We start from the raw sequence: 19,294 nt of genomic DNA, 5'->3' as shown, positions 1-19,294 counted from the left end.
GAGTAATAAAAACCCAATAAAATCTGAGAACGAAAAATAAAGTCATAAAAAAACAGAAATGAAACTAGTGACCATCAGATATCACAGAGAAAACATTTGGATTCTCTCCTTTGTCCATGCACTCACACGCAGTTGCATTGACATGTGTCTGTGTGGACCTTTATGCGCTTATGCTTGCCTTTAAGTGTTTTCTTTTTTGTTGTTTTTTGTTTTGTTTTGTTTTGTTTTACAAGACAGGGTTTCTCTGTATTGTTTTGGAGGCTGTCGGTCCAGCCCCGCCTCGAACTCACAGAGATCCGCCTGCCTCTGCCTCCCGAGTGCTGGGGTAAAGGCATGAGCCACCACCGCCCGGCTGCCTTTAAGTGTTTTCAAAATTACTTTTAATCTTTTAATTTATTGTATGTAGTTTAACATATAACTTTACAATACTTAGTCAAGTCTGCAGAAAGGAAATAGCAAGTAACTTGTATGTTTAAAACAGGATCCAATGAATGCATTTATTTACTAGGGGGATCACTGGTGAGATTTTTCACCTTGCTGTAATGAAATTAAAGCCCAGTAGGCACAGCATATTAGTACTGAACAATAGTATCAACCATTGTTAACTAACATATCTATAAATGTTACAGAAATTGACAGGTGTTAGAATACTGTCAGTCAAAGATGCAATAGGTCCCTAACACATATTCCAATAATAACTGACGTATCTGCTTGATTCAAAAGCATTATCTGTGTTAGGAATGGTGACACATGCCTTTAATCCCAACACATTTTAGGCAGGGTCAGGAGGATCCCTGTGAGTTTGAAACTAGCCTGATCTACATGATAAGCTCCAGTACAGTCAGCACTATATAGAGACCCTGTCTCGAAACTAAATGAAAAAAAAACGTAAGAGAGACATGAACATCTGTGTCTGGAGGAAGTCAAAATAAGAGGAGCTTAAATTCATTCCGTTACTCAAACACCCACGGACTTGAAATTTGGATACTGAAGCATCACTTTACCACATGCTCCTCTTGTCACAAACCAGAAGAAACCCTCAAAAAAAAACATTAAGTTTGTGCCAGCCTACAAGCCCACTGCCAGAGAGTCTGGGAAACAGAACCTTCAACCAGTGACTGATGGAAGCAGAGGCAGACTCCCACAGCTAAACACTGAGCTGAACTCAAGGAACCCAGTGACAGAGAGGGAGGACTGATGAGCAAAGGGGTTAAGGGGTTAAGACTGGGCTCCTTTAACCCCCAGAAACAGCTGACCTGAACAAGAGTTAGCTCTTGGAACCTAGACTGATGGCTGGGAATCCAGAATGGGACTGATCCAGACCCCCTGAATGTGGTGTCAATGAGGAGGCCTAGGCAATCTATGGAGCCTTGGGTAGTATTTATCCCTGGCGTACAAATGGACTTTGGGTGCCCATTCCACAATGAGGGATACTTTCTCAGTGTGGACTCTTGGGGGAGGGCCTAGTCACTGCCCTGGATGAAATGACAGACTATGGACACCCCTCATGGAGGGCCTCACCCTCCCTGGGGAAAGGAGTAGGGATTGGGGGAGGGGTTGGTGGGAGGGTGTGGGAGGATGGAAGGGAGAGGGAGAGGGAAAGGGAGAGGGACCTGGGATTGACATGTGAAGAAACCTTGTTTCTAATTTAAATTGATAAGGACACTAAAAAAAAACAGAAAAAAAAACATTAAGTTCTCAATATGCCACTCTACACAGCCATTTTTAAAAGAGGGGAAAAATAATCTGCATGCATATAAACCCCAAGGGGGAGAAGAATTTAAGATGTAAATATGCAAAGGCCATCAAACACCTCCTCAATTGCTCTTGTAACTAACTAAATGCTGGGAGATACTTTACCAGCCCAGTGAACAGGGTCTCAGATTCCCAAAGAGCAGGCGAATTCTTAGAAACAGCCACAAACTGTTTTAGTCCCCAGGATCCCCACATTACCGGAAACAGACACAGTGTCACTATCTTGAAAAAGAAAGCCAAAAAGTAGGAATCCAGAATAGTGTCCCTCACCTGCAGCCACCATCAGTCTTGGCCTGATCTTCCTGCCAAGAGCGTTCAGCTTGTACTGGAGGCTCTTCCCTGAAAGAGGAGGGTCAGTTCAGAGGTCTACACTCACCCACCTTCCAGAGACTGCCCTGTGTTCTGCACCCTGGGTGCCTGAAGGAAAGCAACTCACCTGTGCGTGTAGGATGTATCTGTGATGCTGGCTGGGGGCGGTGGCCAATGGGACCTAAAGCCCCCCTATAGATACGACGTTGATGGCAGCCCCCAAGATGAAGGCTGAATGGTCTCTAAGCTCATCCCCCAAGAAGATGGCAGTATCATGTCACAAGAATGAGCAATGACAGTCAGGCCAAGGGAGTTGATGTCACCTCTGTAAAACACTTGCTCCCATCAGTGAACAAGAAAAACCTTTAACTGAGTAATGAACATCACAGAGGGGCAGGTTAGAAGTGGAAAGACACTCTTGTGTTACATAATATTTTTTATATCCATCTATATTGTAGCTAGTATTAATGCTTTATTTCTTTACATCAGACATTCAAATGGTAGTTTTTATTTTATTTTTCTCTTTTATGGTACTTCCAAATAGTGTCAAATGTGTTTGGGGTATTTTAAATATAATTTAATTGTTTGCAGATTAATCTTTAAATAACTTGTCTGTCTTTGCTTATTTATCTTGTATTGTTTTCTTTTTTAAAATAATTTGGCGTTTTAACGTGTGCAAGGTCCTGTTTGATCTCCAGTAAAACACACACACACACACACACACACACACACACACATACACACACACACACAATCCTATGGTATCTTTCTTTAATGTCTCTCCCAAAACCAACCTAGAAAAGGCACTCCCTCAAGTGTTTTCCCCGAATAAAATCCCTACTCTTCCTTTACTTCAAAAATATTCAGAAATAAGTAAAGATCCTTCTGAGGATGGACCGTCGTTTGACGTTGTTGACGACCTGAGCAGTAGGAACTACATTACCCATAATGCCAGGAGGCGAGTAGCAAACGCTGAGCCAGAGAGAGCAGTTTTGGACTTGCAGAACCAACTGGCACTGGGCGGGACTTCCTACAGTGCGTCCTTGTCTGTCTGTGGTTTAACTTCCCTTTGGGTAGATTGTTGGAGGAATCTGAGCTTTAGCATCGCCAAGTTGGACTCAAGGTAAGAGAGCGAGCAGGCAGCGAGTGACAGCGGATGAGACCGCCGGCAGCGGTGGCGGCCGTGTGCGGGCCCCAGCACCATCTGCAGAATCCGATGGCGACTCCGAGGCACCCGGCTCAGGTGAGTGCTGCATGCTGGGCGCTCCCCCCCCGCTGCAGACACCTGAGTCCTAGAGCCTGTTGAACGCCACCCCACCCCGCTCAGCTTATGTCCCTATGGAAGAAATCCCTGAGTGCAGAGCAGTGCCGAGCCCGTGAGTGGGATCCCCACTTCTCGTAACTAGTGAATGGCGCGTGGGAGAGTGGGGCTAGCAGGAGGTTGATTGACTGGTATAGGTATTGTCATGTTTTGGACACTTGAGCTGGAGGCATTCTAGCTTAAAAATGGCAAGGTGAAGCGTTCCGCCTACGTCCTCGGGGACCTAGGAGCCAGCGGGACTGAACGCTGTCAGAGGCTATTCAAAATGTTCCAAAAGCTGCACAGAGTTTAACCGGGTTGGAAGGGGTTAACGTGGAGCCTCGGGAAGGTTAAGCTTTGTGCACCATCCCACAGCTGGTGTGACTCAGCGTTGGGCACTAAAGTTTAGAGATAGCTTAGAAATTCAAAGGTCATGGAGATCTGGGGCTGGACAGGGGTCACGGGAAGCCCTGAGCCCATGAAAGCCTACCATGGTCTTTGCCGCTTACAACTTTTCTTCCCACAGATTCCCAGGTCTACAGAAACGCATGTGGTCTGTACACAGGTGAGTGGGGAGTGTTCCAGAACCTCACCAGTGTGACCCCCCTCCTTGTCTCAAGTTGGCAGTAGAATTCATTTGGGGCGGGGGGGGCTTCTTAAGAGCAGGATGTCAAGTCTAACAAAAAGGAACTCCCCTGTAATCTCAACACTTGGGAGGACAGAGGCAAGAGGATCACCAGTTCAAAGCCAGCCTGGACGATGTGGTGAGACCCTAAGAAACACAGAGAGGTTGATGAGATGGCTCAGCAAGTAAAGGCACTCGACACCAAGCCAGAGGACCTAACTCAATCCCCAGAAACTACACGGTAGACAGACAGAACTGACCCCTGCAAATTGCCCTCTGATTCCCATGAGTATACACACACACACACACACACACACACACACACACATACACACGCACGCACACGCACGCACGCATGCACGCACGCATGCACGCACTGAAAAATGAATAAACCTAAGGAAGAGGGAGAGACAGCACCAGCCTGGTAGGTGAGAGAGTAAAGGCGCTTAGCGCCAAGCATGACAAATTGAACCAAACCAACCCCAGGACACACCGTGGGAGGAGTAGACCAACTCCATCTAGTTCTCCTGACCTCCACACTCCACATGAATGTTGTTTCACACCCATGAACACTCACACATACATACATGCATGCACACACACATACATACATACATACATACATGCATACATACAGAAAAGAAGGATATTGAGTTTTCAAAACCCATAGTACAAGCGTAAGTCGGTAGCTAGTAACACAGGTCTAAACGCTGGGGAAGATTAATCACAGAGGCATCCCAGATGGTGAAGGCCTATGGGTTTCCCTGAGCCATAAGTTGACTTTCAGTTGGGAAATAGAATTGGGTCTTTTTTGTTTTTGTTTGTTTGTTTGTTTTGTTCCTCACTCCTTCGTGTTCGAAAGGCTGGTTTTCACCTCCTCAGGTCAACTGGTACCCCAGCCTCTCAGCCTCCTAAGTGTGTGTGCCCCGTTACACCCAGAAGGAACCGGATCTGGACAGTAATGCCATTAGCAGGAAAGTGAGGGTGTAGATCTGGTAACTGTGCATCTACCCGGAGCACAGGCATCGTTAGCACAGCCTGAGTGAGTGCAGGAGCTGTAGGAACCAGGTAGCTGATCTGGTGGGTGGTCAAGGCTTCCGTAGGAGGCGTGGAACTCAACTCAGATTTTAAAAAAGACAAACACAAACTTGGAATCACTGAGGTAACATATCACCGTGGCTAGCATGAGTGTCTATGCGCACACGTACCAGCCTCACCAGCACTTAGGAGGGACCGTTGCCCTGTCTGAAAAGTTTCAGTCAGAAAGATGGAGCGCTCAGGGGCACAGGTGTTCATCTGGGAGGGTCAGTATGTCTGGAGAGAAGGGCTTCTGTGGCTAGACATTCATTGTTTAGTTAGAGGACGCCTGTGACTGGTGAGGTGATTACCACACAAGTGGAAAACCAACCTGTCATTCCCCAAGTCATGACGGTGGCTGGCTTTGGAGCAGAGAACAGAACAGAACCAGCCATAAAGGCATTGAGAGGGGATGGCAGTGACCTCAGACACTAGAAATCATCTAACCTCTATTTAGGAAGCTTTCTCTAGATATCTTCTGCTAAACAAAGCCCAAGGGGACGCCTGTGGTGTGGCATTTAGGATCTGAGGTAGCTATGACAGTGCGGTATGGAGTAAGAAGAAACACACAGCAATGGGAAATGTTTGCTCGACACCCGTAGGTCCTGAGATGCGGGTGGCAGGCAAAGTCTTACTTGTTTCTGGGGGGAGCCCTAGGAAAATTGCTTGACCCAAGTCAGGCCAGCTAGACTTTGTGAGGTGTCTCTGTCAGCTAAAGGGTTAAAGACGGGAAAAGAGCTCTGAGCAGAACAAAGCCTGCTTGATAAGTTTTCCAAATTCTTCAAGTAGGCGGAGAGGGACATCAGAACCATTATCTCTAAATGTGTGTGCAATTATGGTGGGCTCAGGGTTCCCTGCCCCCCCCCACACACACACACCTTTCTATTGGTTGGCAGGCCTCTCATACCCCTTCAATAGCAAATGAGGCTCAGCTTCTGTCCAGGAGCAAGGAAACCATTGAAATAGGACCTACTGGCTTGGTTTGTGAGCCAGGAAGCAGCTGTAATAGTACTGGCTGGGATAAGAGTGGGTAATCCCCACTCACTCCTGCTCTCTGTGATATAACAAGCACAGAGAGACCCACCACATGCAAAGGCAAATGGGCTGTTTCAGAAGAGTCAAAACTTACCGTCTGTTGCTTAGGGCAAAAAGCCGTTAGTTCTTATATTCTATTATCTCTATCCTAAGGGCCTGTGGCCTCAAAAGAAGTTTCGATAGCCTTGTTGCTGGCAGGTCCAAAATGCATAGCTACTCCCTCCTCACCTTTCTCTGGGTGCACCGGGAGGTCAGGGTGATCTGGGAATGAAGTCACAGCTGGGCTTCAGTGTGTCGGCTTTTTAGCTTCTCCAGGGAAGAGTAAGCAAAGGGAGGACGGGTGGGTGAGCAAACTAGGAATCTTAAAAGAAATTGCTCATTGAGTGACTTGTCCCCGTCATGACAGGGCTGTGTGACCTTTGAGGATGTGGCCGTGTACTTCTGCCAGGAAGAATGGGAGCTCCTGGATGAAGCTCAGAGGCTCCTGTATCTCAATGTGATGCTGGAGAACTTAGCACTTACAGCCTCCCTGGGTAAGGCGCCCGTAACCTCCCGTGTCTTGGTTCCCACCGGTCTCTTACTCCTAGAACCAGCTCGGCCATTTCTGCAGCCAAACTTACAGGCCCTGGGAGCTTCCCTAGTTTCTGGGCAGGTGCCTCATGGGTGTCAGTGCTGAGCTATGTGGACCACCCTAAGCAGACCTGACACGTGCCCCACCCCCCCCCAGAGCACTCTTCAAAATGTCTGGGTGGCAGACACCCTGCACTCAGGGTAATGAGTGTGTGGACCTGAAACGGCGGCCACACCCCTTGTGGCTCCAGCAGAAAGAGAGGAGCTTGAGACATGGCTGTCCCTTTGCTCACTTTTTCTGTTGGGTCAGCTGATCCTACCGGTAGGAGCAGCAGGAAAATGCTCTGGCAGTTCTTTGGGGTTTTGTGTGTGTGTGTGTGTGTGTGTGTGTGTGTGTGTGTGTGTGTGTGTGTGTGTAATCATCCCCCAATAAACACCCATTTATCATTTATCATTTATCTTGACTTGAGTCTACTGATATAAATTACATCCTTGCCTTCAAAATACCTTGACAAAAGAAACATGAGGGAGGTTTTACTCAACACATTGCATCCCATCGTGGCAGAGAAGTCGCAACAGTGGGGGTTTGAGAAAACTGGTTGCATCGCATCCACAGCCAAGAGTAGAGAGCAATGACCTAATGCGTGCCAGGGTTCAGCTCATTTTCTCATTCGTAATCCAGAATCCCAAGCCCAGGCAATGGTGAAACCCATAATGGGCAGGTCCTCCACTCAATTAACACAACCACAACAGTCCCCCCACAGACATGCCAGAGGGCCATTCTTCCAGATCATCCAAGACTGTGTTAAGTTGACCGTTAACATTAACCACAGCTTCTAAAGTGACATTGTCCCTTCCTTGGCAAGATGGCCACGCTCATATCCATAATTCCTTTGTCTCCAAGTTCTGCCAAGTCCTAGGTGGTGTCTGATAGCTGCCTCCTTCAGGAATTTCACATGTTGGGATGCTTGGTGCTTACATGGACTATAGACTGTCGTACAAGACCTCTATCTAGACCTCTCTAAAATACTGATTTTTTTAACGAATCACTCATCTGTCTTTTCTTGAAGACTTACATTATTTCCTGTGTAGTTAAACAACTTGGGGTTGGGAGAAAGTCCTGGTTCCTTTCACGAGGTGGACATGTCAAGATGGTCACAACAGTTGCCTGTTCCTGATGAGTGAGTAACAGCTGATGCAGGGTGTAACACCCGGGTTGTGTTCAGGAATCTGCAGTGTGTCTAACAGTGTTATGATATTAAGTGTGCTATGTGAAACGTCTCCTGCTGGCAGTCTGAGATTTGGTCTCTGCCATCATGGACTCCTATCCCTCTGGAACTGTAATAAATCCTCCTTCTATTAGTTGCCTTGGTCATTGTGATTACTCATAGCAATGGAAAGTAACTTACATACTAACCAAAAAAAAGTACCTTACATACTAACCAAAAAAAAAAAAAAAAACCCTAGGTTTTCATAACACCAAGAACCAAGTCTCTCTCTTCCCAGGTAGCAGCTGGTGTCCCATGATTCAGTGTATCTAGCAAGAGTTCAAATAGATCACATAGTTAAAAAAAATGCTCCCACTTATATGCAGTTTTTTTTTTTTTTAGTATTCTTTTGTAATGTTCTGAATGTCTTTGCTGGTTTTTATTTCTTGCCAGCTGCTGATCTGGGTTTGTATTGTACTTGCGTTTTCTAAATTCTTGAGTTGCTTTCATTAAGTCATCAATTTGAGCTCTTTCTGATTGTTTTTAAGGCAGGCACTTAGAGTTATACACTTTCCTCGTAGGACAATTTTAATATGTCCTAGAGGTTTTGATGTGTTGTATTTTCATTTTCATGTAGTTCTGAGAAATTCCTTCCCCTCCTCCTCCTCCTCCTCTTCCTCCTCTTTCTCTTCCTCCTCTTTCTCTTCCTCCTCTTTCTCTTCCTCCTTTCTCTTCCTCTCCTCTCTTCTGTCTGCCCAACACTCAATAGTACATTCAATTCCATTGAATTTGTGCATCTGTTGCTGCTAGTTTTAAATTTTATTGCTTTATGGTCACATAGGATATATGGAGTTATTTCTATTTTTCTGAATTTGTTAAGATTTATTTTATGCCCTAGATACAGTCTTATTTTAGAGAAGCTTCTGTGAGCTGCTGGTTAGAATGTATATGCTTTTGTGTTTGAGGAAATATTCTGTAGATATCTCTTAAGTCTATTTGATGTGCTTAATGCTGATGTTTCTCTGTGTTTTTGTTCTAATGACTTGTCTGTGGAGAAAGCAGGATATTAAAACTGCCTGCTGTTAGTGGGTTGGTGCTTTTCTGTGTCTTTGATTCTAGTATTCACTTTGCATGAAATCAGATATGATGCATATATGTTTAGGGTAGTGATGTCTTCCTGGTTAAACTTTTCCTATATTAGAATGAAGTATCCTTCTTATCACACATAAGATATTAGTATACCTACTTGCTTCCTGGTCCCATTTAACTGGACTTTTTTTTTCCAATCTTACCCTTGAAGGTAGTACCTGTCTTTAAAAGCTGGGTAAAAACCGGGATTAGTTCCTTGAAGACAGCAGAAAGAGTTTTGTTTTTGTTTTCTTTTAGGGAGGGAAGAGATGCTGAGACAGGATTTCTCTATATAATGGTCCAGGCTGTCCTGGAATGTGCCTCTGCCTGGCTGGATTTTTGTTTCTCGATCCATCTGTCAGCCTGTTCAATTGGAAAATTAAAGCCACTGATATTTAAGAGTTATTTTAAAAATGTCCATTGATTACAGTCATTGTTTTGCTGTCTGTGTCTCTTGGTAATGCTTATTCCTCTTTTCCTTCCAAAGTATTGCTTCCTATATTATGTTTAGGATTGATCCGCTGCCTATGAATTCTTTTTATTTTCAGACTTATTTTTTTTAATTTTTATTTAAATTAAAAACAATCTTATTTTACATATCAATCCCAGTTTCCTCTCCCTCCCTTACTCCCATCCCCCCAACAACCCCCCATCCCACCCACTCCCATCCACTCCCAAAGTCTGTCATGTCATTTGGGACAGGGCCTAGGCCCTCCCCTGTGTATCTAAGCTGAGAGAGTAGCCTTCCATGGGAAATGGGTTCCCAAAGCCCATTTGTACACTAAGGATAAATACTGGTTCCACTGCCAGAGGCCCTGCCTATTAATTTTTTTAACCTGCCCGCATCACGGAATATTTTTCCTTCTCCTTCACCATTTTCTTTCTTCAATTAGGGAAGATAGTTTTCCTAAGTAGTGTAGTTTAGGTTGGTGGTCATGGTCATTTAAATTTGGAATATACTGCTCTGGGCTCTTCTGGGTTTCATTGAGAAATCAGTGATTGTTCTGATGGCTTTTCCTTTATATGTAACTTGGTGTGTTTTCTCTTACAGTTTTTAGTAGTCTCTCTTTATTCTGTATATTTGTTGTTTTAACTATTACATGCCATGCGAAGGTTCCTTTCTGGTCTTGTCTACCTGGTGCTCTGTGTAATTTTGTATCTATCTGGGTGTGTCTTTTCTCAGTTTAGGGAATTTTTTCTATGATCTTGCTGAAGATATGGTCTATACCATTGGCCACAAATTTCTTTCCTTCATCCATGTCTAAAATTAAAAAATTAAAAAAATAATAAAAATAAATTTTAAAAATTAAAAAAAACAAGCCGGGCAGTGGTGGCGCACGCCTTTAATCCCAGCACTCAGGAGGCAGAGGCAGGTGAACTCTGTGAGTTCGAGACCATCTTGGTCTACAAGAGCTAGTTCCAGGACAGCCCCCAAAGCCACAGAGAAACCCTGTCTTGAAAAAACAATCAATAAATAAATAAATAAATAAATAAATAAATAAAAATAAAGTTCTGAGGTTGGAACTTTTCATGGTGTCCCAAAGTTCCTGCATGTTTCTTTCCTGAGCTTTTAATTTTTTTTCATAATCAATGTTTGTGTGGTCTACTTCTCCTGCTTCAACACTTGATATTCGGCCTTCTACTTTATCCATCCTGATTGTAAGGCTTTCCATTGAGTTTTCTAGTTGACTTGTTGAGTTACCTTTCAAGACCTGATATTTGGTCTTCTGTTTGATCTATCTACCTGTAAGGCTTTTGCTAGGTTTCTCGTTGGGTTGTAATTTTTTGAATTCCAGCTTGAGTTTTCTGTCTCTCTACTGAATTCAGATTTCAAATCCTCAATTGTGTTCATCATTTCATCCAGCCTTACATTTGTATCTTCTTGGACATGATTCAGGTGTTCATTGTTATGGTGTTGAAATCCAGTTAGGTGCCTGCTTGTGTTTTCTTTAGACTCCTTGAAGTCTTTTCAAAAAGTTTATGGGCTTGTTTTCTGATTTTGTTTTCTTTGATTTTTTTAGATAAGAGTCTCACTATATACCTCTGACTGTCTTGGAACTCAGTATGTAGACCAGGCTAGCCTCAAGCTCTTGGCAGTGTGCCACCACGCCTGATGATGGGATTCCTTTTCATTTCTGCATCCTGGGATTCATCTAAGCCATTCTCATTAAAGAACACTTCTGTCAGACCTCGTGGTTTTCATGGGAGACACGCTGTCTTGGCCTTTCATATTGTTTTGGTTTTTTAGCGCGGGCATGTGGACTTGGTTTTTTTTTTTGTTTTTTTTTTTTTTGGCTGTGTGTCTGATGTGAGAGTCTATCCTGCCTTGGATTGGGCAAGTGTGACTGGGATATAGGTGATGGGGCCGGACCACATAGAACTGGTGCTGTTCTGTTTGACTAATCCTAGGCGAGGAAGAGCCAGTCTGAGGACAGCCTTGATCTGGAGCTAGACCTTTGTGTGCAGATTAATGTTTATTTAAAATATACATTCATATGTATGTCTATGTACATAAATAATAGGATCATATATATGTGCATATGTGTCTATATATACATATGTATACATATGTTGATCATAGTTATCTTCTCTACCAATTGTTTTTTCTTTTTTAATCTTCCCCCCTCTTCTGTGTATCTCTGTTTGGATTCATGTTTGATGAATCTGGGCTCTGAACTTCCTGAACCTTTGGTTTCTTTAGTTTCCCTCAGATGAGCACAGGCAGTGGAGAAGGCCTGGGCGCTGCACCTTTTGGATCGATGCTTGTGTGGTGAGCTCCTTGTGTTAGGGACAGTCTGGGTTTTAAGTGGCGACCTCTCCAAGGTGCTCTGCTTTCTCACAGTGTGTTTGGATTCTGTATCTGGGAGAACAGTGGGAACGGCAGCGTTATTTCCTGAGTTCTTTGTGTTGTGATAATTTAACAGGCATGTCAACTAGGGGCCTTCTGACCGTCTTTGCCATCATCTATAAAGGCAGAGCGTGTGCTATAAAGTCACTGGGGAATGCTATCGAGGCTCAGTACCCCACCGTTAGCCCTCCATGGTACCCTTCACCGCCTGCCTGTTGAATGGCACCCTCGGTTATTTTAAATTATAATGAGGCACGCCTCCCTGTTTCTTCTGGAGCTTTCTTCTCCCGTCAACTAGCCAACAGCCCTGACAATTCCTGCAGCTACAGCAGTAGCCCATCCTACCCCTACCTTACTATATAGTCCCCAGGACCAAACAGGCCCAGGGACACACAAGTGGCCTGCAGCCCTTAGGCCCAAAGGTACATTGAGAATATGTGACATTTACCACACAGTATGACCTGTTGCAGTTTTAAGTTGAACACAAGCAAGAACCTAGCAAAGCACGGGCATGCCAGTGCTCAGAAGGTAAGTCGGGTATCGTGTGTTGATCAGGCAATAACTGGGGTGATCCAGGAAACAGCCTATGCTCCACCACACAAGCAGCCCTCATTCGTATGTACTGTGGATTTTAACTTCTAGAGATGGCTGACTGGCATCATGGAACGGTGAATGTTATTGAGGGGGGGATTTATTTCTGAGAGGGGGGTACACTACATTATTCAGGGTATCATGAGGAAACAGTGGGCGCTAAGGATTCGAATACAAGAAAGGGACTAATTGGAGGGCAGGTCGTGTGCACTTGAGTTGCAGGCCAGAAGAGAAAATTGCATCTCCTGGAACTAGAGTTAGAGATGGTTGTGGGCTATCCAGTGTAGATGATGGAAACAAAATTTGGATCTTTTGGAAGAGCAGTATTCACTCTTACCCACTGAGACATCTCTCCATCGCCAGGATATGGCCTTGCAGTCTAGAATATGGTTGGAATATTTAGGACAAAGAAGTTTATTCACGGATACACAAACTATAAAAACATGATTTACAGTATTGGGTCTGGATTATTCTAACTACAGCTGAGCTAAATGTTTTATAGTTAAGGTTTATCCTATGTATTAACAATTGGCCTCCCTACCCACATTATGAAGGAATGAAGAGATTAGGAGAAAGGCAGAGAGAAAGAGAAGGAGAACCAAAAAAAGAAAAGGAAAAGAGAAGAGATAGATGATTCCATGGTTCATAGGGCCTGCTACTCTTTGAGAGAACTGGAGTTTAATTCCCAGCCTACCCACAATCTACAACCAAGCTCCTGATTTGACACCCTCTGTGGCCTAAGTGTATATGCACATATACACAGACACACTTAAACACACAATACATAGAAATACAGAAATAAATCTATAAGGAAGTAAGGAGGCAGACATGGAAGAAATGTTTCCATTTAACATCTAGGTTGGTGCCTGTAAGGGAAGGACTGGCTATTTGCTCTATAGTCTTTCCTCTTCTCTTTTATAGAAACATTTAAATGATATTCCTTCCTCCTCCCCCCCCCCAACCACACATAAAAGCCACCTGTAGAGAGTTGGCTAAAATCAGATTGCTGGACACTGGGAAGTCTTTCAGGCAGAAATCTGCCGAAAAGCAAGACTTGCCCCGAAAGATCGAATTGGTTTATGTCACTTTTTCCTCTCTCCAGTAGACACAACTTACATCTTTGCAATAAAAGTAGCTAGAAGCTGGGGCAAATATTTTCCGCATGTATCCTGGAGACCTTAAGATGATCTGAATATAAAGCTAAGTATATAAAAATTTTAAATATAATAACCACTCTTCCTGGTGAGTTCAATAAGGAGAATAAATTTAAAACATAATTGGTAATTCCTACGACCGTGACAATGTTTTCTGTGCTTTCAGTTTGTTGGCATGAAGCCGAGACTGAAGAAACAACCTGTGCACCGAGTGTGTCACCAGCTGAAGAACCACACATCAGGGTTCCGAAGGAGGATCTACCCAAACAGAAGACTCATCCTTCTGACATCTGTGTCACAGTCCTGAAAGACATCTTGCATCTGAATGACCTACCTGGGCAGAAACCGTATTTGACTGAGGTGTGCGCAAACCTCCTGGACCAGAAGCATCCTAGAGCCAAGAACTGTTTAAGGAGCCATGCGGACTCCCTCGTGAAGAGCTGCGTATTCCATGTATCAGAGAATCCTCCCATCTGTAGTAAGATTGGAGAGAACTTCCCAGCTGTGTGCAATCTTCTCCAGCCCCAGGCCACTCCCAAAGGTGAGAAGCAAAACAAAACTAAGCGTGGCAAGGCTTTCCACGGTGATAAAAAGAATTCTAAGTCAGATGAATTTAAGGAATCTCCCAGCCCCCAACACATGCTTCTTGAGTACCAGAGAGTTGGTGGTGAAAGGGAAGGGGTTGAATCTAGCAACTGTAAGCAAGATTTGAACACGTACACACGCGTACCATCCCGGACAGACCCAACTGAGAAGAGACCGTATGAGTGTCATGACTGTGGAAAACTGTTTGGCCAAAAGGCCACCCTTAGAATTCACCAGAGACGTCATACTGGAGAAAAACCATATAAGTGCGGTGAATGCGGAAAGTCCTTCTGTCAAAGCTCCAACCTCAGTGAACACTGCAGAGTCCACAGTGGAGAAAGACCTTACGAGTGCGTGGACTGTGGGAAGGCCTTCGGGTGTCATTCTAGTCTTCTTCGGCACCAGAGAACGCACACTGGAGAATGGCCGTATGAATGTGGAGACTGCGGAAGACTGTTTAGACAAATCGTCAGCCTGATTACGCACCAGAGGACTCACACTACAGAGAAGCCTTACGAATGCGGACAGTGTGAAAAATCTTTTAGTCACAAGGCCACTCTTACCGTACATCAGAGAGTTCACACTGGGGAAAAGCCCTATAATTGTGAAGAGTGTGGGAAATCCTTCAGCCAAAGTGCCAACCTCATTAAACACTCCAAAATTCATACTGGAGAAAAGCCCTATGAATGCGGGGAATGTGGCCTGTGCTTCCGTCAGAGAGCCACCCTCATGAAACATCAGAGAACCCACACTTCAGAACGGCCTTACGAGTGTAGGGAGTGTGGCAAGTTCTTTAAGCAATATTTCTACCTCATTGAACACCGTAGGATTCACACTACAACAGAATTTTATGAGTGCGAGCAGTGCGGGAAATCTTATACGCAAAGAGCCACCCTGGTTAGACACCAGAGAGTCCACACAGGAGAAAGTCCTTATAAATGTGAGGAGTGTGGGAAAGCCTTTGAATACAAATCCAGACTTGATCGGCATCAAAGAACTCACACTGGGGAAAGGCCTTATGAGTGCGCCAAATGTGGGAAGTTCTTCAGGGAAAGCTACAATCTTGCGGAACATCAGAAAATCCACACTAAAGCAAAGCCTTACAGGTGTGATCAGTGTGGGAAATGTTTTAGCCGGAGAGCTGACTTGGTTAAACACCAGAGGGTTCATACTGGAGAAAGGCCTTATACGTGTGGAGAATGTGGGAAAACCTTCAGCCGAACTACCAACCTCGTTCAACACAGCAGAATTCACACTGGGGAACGGCCGTATGAATGTGACCGCTGTGGGAAATCCTTTAGCCAAGTATCCACCCTCACTCGGCATCAGTTACTTCACGCTGGAGAAAGACCTTCTAAATACAGCAAATGAGGGACATCCTAGACAAACAACCCTGTAGCATCTTCTAACACCAAAAAAAAAAAATGTCAAAATATAGCAAATGAGGGACATCTTAGAACAAACAACCCTGTAGCATCTTCTAACACCAAAAAAAAATGTCAAAATATAGCAAATGAGGGGCATCTTAGACAAACAACCCTGTAGCATCTTCTAACACCAAAAAAAAAAAAGTCAAAATACAGCAAATGAGGGACATCTTAGACAAACAACCCTGTAGCATCTTCTAACACCAAAAAAAAAAAAAAAAAAAAAAGTCAAAGAAAGGCAGAAAATGTGGGAAATCCTTCAACACTAGGTGGACCATCACAGCTCCTGAAAGCCTACACTTGAAAACATCCTTAAACCTCCCAAGAGTGTTGTATTGTTGTTCACTGTAGCAGACTAGAGTCTGCCAAGGGGTGAAGTGCTACATGAGTTCCAGGCATGAGTAATTTGTACTGGTGGTACCCTGCCCATCCCAGAATCTGTCTCCTTTGCCAGAGGTAAATAACTGCCATAGTGTCTCCTAGAAAGCATCTCTTGCACCTCGTACTGAGTGCATAATCCAACCCTCAACATGCCCATAGTCTTCCCTAGTGAAACCCTCAATTGCCTGTGCCTTGCAAATGACATTAACCCCCCCCCTTTCTTTTCCTGGTCTATATTTTGCCTAAAATAACCTGCTCTGCCTTTGGCTGGAGGCTTCAGAAAGCATTATCCTCTTTTTCATTCTTTGTCTCACAATGTTCAGGTTACTGTTTACATACTCCAAGGTCACTAGCCAGTAACTTCCTGCTGTTTCGTGCAATAATAAAGGCCTTATTTTTTTTCATGTGCTTTTAATCGAGTTTTTATTCACAGCCTTGGGTGGGTAAAATACTACTGTGTAGGCCCTGGTTATGTAAACTGGAACAGTTTTTTTTTGAGGCAGCTCCACTCATGTCTCAGTGGGGGTACGGTCATGGGAAAGAGTGGCTTATGTTGCTCTCCAAGACCTTTAGTGGGACAAAGCAGGTGTTCAGTCCTAGCTTTGGGCCTCAATGCCTTTGTTGTTGGGAGAAGGGTGATTTGTTTTTGTTTAGACCAAAGGCTACCCTGAAGTTGAGGTCAGCTGTTAGAACAACAGCATTCAGTGCTCTTACAATAACTTAAATTTATTCCGCCATTCCCACGTGATCTGACATGATGCCCTAGACCGTTGAAGGCAACCTTTTCACTGAGCTGCATAGAGCCATATCCATGATTCCTGGTGTCATTTGTCACTTGTGAAATTAGGGGAGCCAAATAGAAACAATAACTGGTACAGTAATATGGGCTTTGATTAGTTGACAGGTAGGGTTTTTATATGAAAACAGACAGAGACCATGGGTGTGGCACTCTGGAAAATAATTTGCCCATATCTTGCATCCTGAAAATTTAACCGAGCCTAAATTCAGACTGTGACATAATTATTTCTGGCTGCTTATAGCAGGATTTACTCTGAGAAACATCAGCAAAAAGCAGAGCACGGAGACCCCAAAGAATGCAATTTTGCCAGGAGCAGAATGCGCTGCAGCTGCAGACAGAGCAGCCATAGTTGCTAATGGGAACCATTAAAAAAAAGCCAAACACTTCATTACTAGGGCATAGAAAAAAATACCTTGAAGGCTCTAGGCTGTTGAACTACAAACTGGTGGAAAATAATTTCCCTTTCAAAGGGTGCTGTTAAGGTTGGGTAAAGAATTACTTAGGGAGATGCTTTCCTGGGTCCTGCTCCCCCTGTGCAGGCCACTGCAACTATGGACCCAGGAGGCTTGGGCTGGCCCTATTAATACCATTGACATGCTGCTCCTTTTACAGGCAGGCAGAAGGGAAGGTACAATGTCATGGAGGCTTCCACCGATTCCGATGAATAGCCTGTGATGCTAACTGGCATGTCACAGGGTCCGTTTTCTCAAGTGTCACTGACAGGGAACTTGAGAAATTAACACTTAATTGCATGGTGCATGTCAGGAACATGGGATGTCTGACAAAAAAAACTATCAGCAGCAAGTGGAACCAGCCCAATAGAGGCTATATGGGCTACAAATAGCAAGGCCTTAGGAGTAGGCATGCTCAAGTCTGTTCAACCTCGGGTGATAGCAGCGTGTGATCCTGACTCTGGCAGTAGGGCTGCAGGGTTTAGTGTTTTCCGTTCAGGTTTTTTTGTTTGTTGTTTGCTGTCCTTTGATTCTCTCCCCTTCTATGGCCCACTCCTTCCCTTTTGAAATGGGAATATTTACTGTGTGCCATTGTAGTTGGAACGTAACATAACCACCTTTTTGGCTTTATTTGGCTCAGTTAAGAGTTCACCTTTGATCTCAGAAGAAACCCTGAGCTTCTGAACAGTACAGGGACTGGTAAGATTGGAGATTCTTGAAGTGGAGCTAAATGCATTGTGCTTCATGAGACAGCGATGAGCCTTGAGGAGCCAGGAGTTGAATTTTGAGATTTGGAGCTGAAATGCCTCCCATGTTTTAAAAACCTGCTTGCCAGATAGTGGTGCTATTTTGGAAAATGGTAGAATCTTTAGATGAGGCCCAGGTGGCAGGAGTCAGTCACTAGGAGCAGGTCTTTTGAAGGTTATACCCAGCCCCTAGGTAAGTGGTTCTCAGCCTGTGGGCCATGACCTCTTTGGGTTGCATATCAGATATTTATGATTTATGACAAGATCAAAATTATAGTTATGAAGTAGCAACACAATAATTTTATGATGGCGGGGTCGCCACCAAATGCAGAACTGTACTAAAGGGTATTAACACTAGGAAGGTTGAGAACCCCTGCCCTAGCTATGTTGGCTACCCCTCTGCTAATTTATTACCATGTTGTGAACAGCCTTTGCCATTTGCTTCTGTTGGCTTGAACTAAGGAGCACCCCACCCCAACCCCTAGCTTTCCCAGTAGGATAGGCTGAAACCCTTTCAAACTGAACCAATGCTAACCACTCTTTGAGTTATGCAGAATTAGCGTGCTGGTGCATAACAGATGTGCATTTATGTGTACATTTTTATGGTAGATGCATTGAACTGGTTATAAATCCACACAGTCATCATGAGCTCAATAATGTTTCTATCCAGAATTTCTCTTCTCTTGTATAATCTGTTTTCCAAGGAGCTTTGAGCTTTCAAATTCATAATGGTTTAATTTTACTTGTAACTTTTAGAATTTTATTTGAAGGGAATCATAAAGTGTGTGCCTGTTTTCTAATTATTTTCATATTGAGTAATTGGTTTTGGATTCATTATTGTTGCCTACAGGAACACATCGTTATTTCTATTGTTAAGCAGAAGTCTATTCTGTGGACAAGTCACTGTTTGTTCATCTGTTAATGATAAAGAGGCTCGCTGCCAATTGAAGACTATTAATAAAGCTACAAAGAGCATAGGTATACGGTTCTTTGGAAAGTATATTTTACTTATAATAGTGGCTCCAATTAAAGTAACTTTCACATTTAAAAAACTACAAAAACGTGTTTAAACTGGTTGAGTCCATTGTGATTTGCGTTAAGAAAAGCTCTCAGAAAGTGCTGGCAGTCTGGCTACAACCTATGTAACCCCTCTGACACAGCTGGCTGGGCAAGTGTTCTCTCCCTCCCTGCCTGTCCCACGCATGTCCCTCCCGAAGCTGTGATCCTGGTCCAAAAGGAAAAAATTCCCTGGTAGAGAAGGAGCAATCTTTGATCAAGAATATTTGAGTAGCTGCTGTCTCCGG

General features: G+C 44.0%; 1 protein-coding gene across 1 annotated transcript; it reads left to right on the top strand.

The window, feature by feature from the left end:
* The first annotated feature begins 3,084 nt into the window (after window positions 1–3,084).
* Window positions 3,085–16,397, top strand: LOC101834943 (zinc finger protein 883). The gene is made up of 4 exons (XM_013124925.3): window positions 3,085–3,307; window positions 3,891–3,929; window positions 6,508–6,634; window positions 13,767–16,397. The coding sequence occupies exons 1-4, from the start codon at window positions 3,221–3,223 to the stop codon at window positions 15,554–15,556; spliced, it is 2,043 nt and encodes a 680-aa protein (XP_012980379.2). The 5' UTR covers window positions 3,085–3,220; the 3' UTR covers window positions 15,557–16,397.
* Window positions 16,398–19,294: the final 2,897 nt, after the last annotated feature.

This window comes from Mesocricetus auratus, unplaced genomic scaffold (genome assembly GCF_017639785.1).
Source record: "Mesocricetus auratus isolate SY011 unplaced genomic scaffold, BCM_Maur_2.0 Super-Scaffold_100037, whole genome shotgun sequence".
Classification (NCBI taxonomy): domain Eukaryota; kingdom Metazoa; phylum Chordata; class Mammalia; order Rodentia; family Cricetidae; genus Mesocricetus; species Mesocricetus auratus.
The sequence above is the reverse complement of the archived record's forward strand: the minus strand, read 5'-3'. Positions and strand labels throughout refer to the sequence as shown.

Excerpts from the sequence above, each read along its gene's own strand:
- LOC101834943 (XM_013124925.3), top strand. The coding sequence starts at position 3,221 with ATGAGACCGCCGGCAGCGGTGGCGGCCGTGTGCGGGCCCCAGCACCAT. Across the intron at positions 3,308-3,890 it reads CTCCGAGGCACCCGGCTCAG|ATTCCCAGGTCTACAGAAAC; the intron begins GTGAGTGCTGCA and ends TTCTTCCCACAG. Across the intron at positions 3,930-6,507 it reads CGCATGTGGTCTGTACACAG|GGCTGTGTGACCTTTGAGGA; the intron begins GTGAGTGGGGAG and ends CCGTCATGACAG.